At 32.2% G+C, this 6,000-nt stretch overlaps 1 protein-coding gene across 2 annotated transcripts in view; it reads right to left on the reverse strand.

Moving 5' to 3' along the window:
• rap1gds1 (RAP1, GTP-GDP dissociation stimulator 1) overlaps nt 1–5,720 on the reverse strand; it is a 53,520-nt gene extending 47,800 nt beyond the window's left edge. For both annotated transcript variants that reach the window (XM_051115017.1, XM_051115016.1), the window contains exon 1: nt 5,358–5,720. In XM_051115017.1, the coding sequence (XP_050970974.1) occupies nt 5,358–5,361 (4 nt within the window). In that variant the 5' untranslated portion in view covers nt 5,362–5,720. The remainder of the gene's footprint in view (nt 1–5,357) is intronic.
• Nucleotides 5,721–6,000: the final 280 nt, after the last annotated feature.

Below are 6,000 nucleotides of genomic sequence, written 5' to 3' on the forward strand. Positions count from 1 at the left end.
GACAAAGAACCTACTTTTATAAGGCACAGCGTTCTCAAGGAGCACAAATCAATTAACATCATAACCCTATAAATCATACTGCAACATATTTGCCTCTAAATTATCAGTATGATCAAAACTTGCATGCCTTCTTTCGTCTGATTGATAGTTTATACATTTTTTAGCAAGTAAAAGATCTTGTAGGATCATTTTTAAAAACATGTAATTCACGTAACATTTTGAAATATTTTTTACTATTTAAAATAATTTTTTCTATTTGAATGCATTATAAAACCTAATTTATTCCTGTGATTTCAAAGCTGAATTTTTAGCATCATTACTCCAGTCACAAGATGCTTCAGAAATCAAAAATTCTTAATATTCTGATTTGCTGCTCAAAAAACATTTATTATTATTATTATTATTATTATTATGTTGAAAACAGCTGAGTAGAATTTTTCAGGTTTCTTTGATGAATAGAAAGTTCATAACAGCATTTATCTGAAATAGAAGTCTTTTGTAACATTATAAATGTCTTTATGATCATATTTTAATCAATTTAAAGCATCCTTGATAAATAAAAGTCTTAATTTCTATCATTTCTTTCCAAAAAAAAAAAAAAATTACACTGACTTTTGAATGGTATAGTGGAAATATTACAAAAGCTTTTTATTTCAAATAAATGCTGATCTTTGTATCTTTTTATACATCAAAAATCCTAAAAAAAAAAAAAAAAAAAGTACTCAACTGTTTTAAATAATAATAATAATAATAATAATAATAACAATATTAATAATAATAATAAATGCTTCTTGAACAGCAAATCAGCATATTAGAATGATTTCTGAAGGATCATGTGACACTGAAGACTGGAGTAATGATGCTGAAAATTCAGCGTGGATCACAGGAATAAATTACATTTTATACATATTTAAATAAAAAAAATATATATATTTTAAATAGTAAAAAATATTTCAAAATTTTAGTGTTTTTCTGAACTTTGGATCAAATAAATGCAGGCTTGGTGAGCAGAAGAAACCTCTTTAAAAATATTAAAAATCTTACTGTTCAAAAACTTTTGACTGGTTGTCTAAATTAAAACTACAGAGCTTTGATCATAAAACTAAGCATTTAAATATCTTAATAAGACAGAGCGATACACGATATTTATATGCATTTTATGTAAATAAAAAATATGTCTTCTATACTCTAATAAAGATTGATTGATCATATTATATGAGTCATAAAAGCCTGATGTATCAAATATGATACTCAACAAAAACATATGCAAACTTTTTTCAGTATTTTGTCTAAGACTTTAATAAACTGTTGTTTGTTAAAAAAATAATAATTTTCTTCAGATTATTATTTCATGCTTTACAGGGTTAATTGATGATTTTACCAGTATTACAATTATCTATAAAATGTTTTGTTTTACATTGTATATGGTTCCACAGTTAGGACCATATTCTCAGGTCCCATAACTCATCTTGTTGATGCTTTAATCCAAAGTTTTCATGCATTCTCTGGAAACTGGACCCATGACCTTGGTGTTGCAAGCGCCAGGCACTACTGTTTGATTCACAGAAACATCTGTCATGATTGGAAGCTCTTTTAATAGGTAGAAGAGCTCAAGTGATATGACAAGGGCAGAAAAGAAGCCAATTAAAGTGTGAATGGTGATTCTAGAATACACTTGTCACTCTAGGGATGGTTAAAGCCAGTGAAGCCTTCTTTCCATTAACAGCCTCCAACAAATCACGTCAAGATAAAGGCCAACAGAGACAATGAGTCAGATCTATCATCAGATCACCCGTCTACTTTATATTTAGTCTAGAAAAAAGAAATAAAAGCACAAATTCCCAAGAAGTTTCAGCTGCAAATGAACTACGTCATACTCCTTAAAGACCACAACTAATACACAAATACTGAATGAACCAGCTCTATGTTACTTAAAAAATAAAATCAAACAAAATATACAATGCAATTCTCTACACAAGATGGATGTGTCTTCTTTGTGTTTGTTTAGATAGCAAAAATGTGAATCTGAATGACAAATTGTTAAAAACAGCTAACATTACTACATCAAACAAGTTGCAATATGTTATAAAATATAACATATATACAATATGACAGATGAAAGTGCAGTTGGGGTTACAGAATCCAGACAAACACGCTTTTTGGTGCAAATTCATATTTTGTAATTACTATCAAACCTACGAAAAACAGTAGGATGCAAACAAAATGAATTACCTTAATCTTGTTGGGTAGTATTGTGCAATATTTTTAAATGCACACAGGTTTAATGTGTAGTATTAAAAGAATGGAATGGCTGTTTAACAATCAGGATCAGGATTTCAGTAAAATTAGGTAACACAAATACAGACATAAAGTTTGTACATATTATACATTATATTTGCTGTTTCTCTATGACTTGACAGAATAGACCACCATGTGCAGCTCTGGTGCAAATGTTGCCTTTTCACAGACTGAACCTTAATTACTTTTAACTAATCAAGAAAAAATATATACAATTTAAAAGAAAAACTACGCACTGATTTGATCAGACATACACAACCAGTCAAAAATGTTTTAAAGAATACTCTTCTGCTCACCAGCCTACATTTATTTGATCCAAAGTGAAGTAAAATTTTGAAATATTTTTACCATTTAAAATAACTGCTTTCTTTTTAAATATATTTGAAAATGTAATTTATTCCTGTGATGAAAGCTAAATGTTCAGCATCATTACTCCAGTCTTCAGTGTCACATGATCCTTCAGAAATCATTCTAATATACTGATTTGCTGATTTTAGAAAGTACATTTTTTTAAGATTCATTGATGAATAGAAAGATTCAAAGATCAGCATTTATCCGAAAGAAAAAGCTTTTGTAACATTATACACTATACCATTCAAAAGCCTGGAGTCAATATAATTTTTTAAGAAAGAAATTATAGAAATTAATACTTTTATTTAGCAAGGATGCTTTAAATTGATCAAAAGTGATAATAAAAACATTTATATTGTTACAAAATATTTCTATTTTAGATAAATGTTGTTCTTCTGAACTTTCTATTCATCAAAGAAACCTGAAATAAATTCTACTCATTTGTTTTCAACCTAATAATAATTAAATCAGAATATTAGAATGATTTCTCAAGGATTATGTGACTGGAGCAATAGCTTTGAAATCACAGGAATAAATTACATTTTAAAATATTTTCAAATAGAAAATTGTTATTTTAAATAGCAAAAATATTTCAAAATTGTACTGTTTTTACTGCGCTTTGGATCAAATACACGCAGGCTGGCTGAGCAGAAGAGACTTCTTTAAAAAAAAAAACATTAAAAATCTTACTGTTAAAAACTCATTTGACGGGTAGTATACAATGTATATAAACAAAAATTTACATTTTAATTTAATAAATCTAAGTGACTGCATGCGCCAATGTATAAGCAGTAACATATAAATACTTGTGATCAGAGATTCAAGACTTTTAAAAGATTAAAATGAAAAATACTCCACCACAAGAGTGATATCTGACTGACTGGTTGAGGAGGCTTCACATGTATAGCAGCACAACTGATGACAGAGCTTTTTATTAGTGACAGAGCTTATTATTATAGTCTTAAAGGCGTTTTGGCTTCCGCATTGTGAAGCACATCCGAGCGTAACAAAAAAACGTAGGACAGGAATTTGGTTCTGTTCAAAGGATGGAGGCAGATCTGAATTTAAGCTTACAGTCGACTGTAAGAAACATATCTGTTGTTTTCACCAGAAGACCGAGTTACGATATTCTGATTATGAATTATCAAAAAAAAAAAAAAAAAAAAAAAAAAAAAACACATATACATGGATGAATCATTTACAATACGATTAAAAACATGCACTTATAAAATAGACTAAACCACATCCCTTGTACTTGGAAAGATCTTGATTTTGAAAAAATTAAGCTGATTAATCAAACTTTTTTCAGCTCTGTTTTAAAGTCAGCATGAAATCAGTATTGATTCTATTTATTTTCTTGATGCATGTTACTGATCTTATTGTGAATTATTAATCCATGCATTTTTATGCTTTTTTTTTTTTTACTTGTAATCTGCAATGAGGGTAAAACATTTATAAAATTTCCAGCTGTTTTATTCTCTAAAAAACACTCTAATATGTAGTAAGTGTGGCAGTCAGTTGCAATGTCTGTTTTATATCAACTTTAAGGAGATAAATAGATTTAAACCGGCTCACATAGTACCATGTGTACTGTACATTCTGCTACGACTGTCAGCCACACACATTTTTAGGTCCTGAACACATTTTATTTTCCTTCCCAGAAATAAAAAATCTGTCACTGTTTCCTCCCCTCATGCCATTTCAAATCTGTCAAACACGAAAAAAGAAATTCTGAGAAATGTTGCAGTGTTTTTTGTCCATATAATAGAACTCAATGGAACATTCTTTTAAAAAAAACTCTTTGTAATGCACAAAGATTTTTGGCTGAACCATACCTTTCATAAAAGAAAAGAAAATCTGCAATAAAATACTATGTTTACTAAGCCCTAAGAACTAGATGACAAATGTAGCAGAATATATATGGTATTAATAATAATATTAATCATAACATCAGTTAACAAGAACATATTTCCGCTTTTCTGTCGAATAACGCTAAGCTTTGGAGTACATAAGACAAAACAGGTTGAAAATCACTGCCCCAACCCACCGCAGCCCATCCCTCCATCAGAATATTCAGTGTATGTCTGCTTATATGTGACCTCTTTTTCTGCAGACTCACCATCTTACTGTTTCATGATGATCCTGAATGTTCATATTCATCTGAATCATTTTGACATACACATTCGGTTCAACACTGACTGGCACAGCAAGATTTCCCAGTATCTAGTTCACATATTTGTGTCAAGTATTACATCAGAGGCTGTCAATCACACAAGGCTGTGATGCACAGGGGATGTCTAAGAAATAAAAACTGTGTTATTACCACCAAACTTCATTCCCTAGATGCACTGTTCATTTTTGTAAGGCACTGGTGATCATGCCACCAAACCAGATCAATATAATCAGCCCAAAAATGAAGGATGCAGGATGATGAGCATGTGTGGTCCTGTTGTGCATTTGTGAATATTCCATGGCAACGTTACATCACAGCCTCTCTGAAGGATGGGCTCTCAAGATGAGTTTGTCCACATAAGCACATAATGTGACACGGACACGCTCTGGTTGTGGCTCAAACCCATTAGTTACTGTCTGAGCTACTCACACACTTACTAGCGTGCATTTATCATGTGTAAATAATAAATACTGATTATGAGGAGTTCATATACCCCACCAGAAATGTGCAAACCTTCATGTTTCGCTTTACTTACCCATCTGGCTAGTGTGTGTTACAGTCCAAACGGGCTCCAAGTGTAGTCTCTGGAGGACTAACTGTGCTGGTTATCTTGAGGCGGGTACCGGATCGGTTTTGGTTCGCTTGTCAGACAGATATCCGGGCAAGGCCCACCTTAACCCACGCTGCTCCGGTGAAAACAGCCTCTACCGCTCCAGATGTACCGGGGAGAAGCATACAACCGGGCGGAACCCCTCTGCGCTGATGTCGGGAATTACGTTATTTTATCCGACGAGATAAATGCTCATGTGCATCAAAATAAAGCCTGGGCTACTTCAGATGCACTTCCTTCTAGTGAGCGAGCTGTCTGATTCTCCGCACAGCAGACGAACGCGGTGACGCCCCGCCTTCCTCTCAGCTGATTGGTTTGTGACCCGCACAGAAGGTTCTTGTCGCGACGCTGATTGGTAGAGTATGTTGTCGGTAAAACAAACCACGCCCTTTCAGGGTTCGCTCGAGTCTGATGGTCATGTTGCTTATATTACAACTCACATATGAGATGGGAAGACTTGTTTACGCGAATCGGTTCTTTCGAACGGTTCGCTTTAAATAACCGGTTACAAAAAAATAAAAATTAAAAAAATAAATAAATAAATAAATCAGTGTTTCAGTTGCGTCAT

Source organism: Labeo rohita, chromosome 7 (genome assembly GCF_022985175.1).
Source record: "Labeo rohita strain BAU-BD-2019 chromosome 7, IGBB_LRoh.1.0, whole genome shotgun sequence".
In the NCBI taxonomy this organism is placed as follows: Eukaryota; Metazoa; Chordata; class Actinopteri; order Cypriniformes; family Cyprinidae; genus Labeo; species Labeo rohita.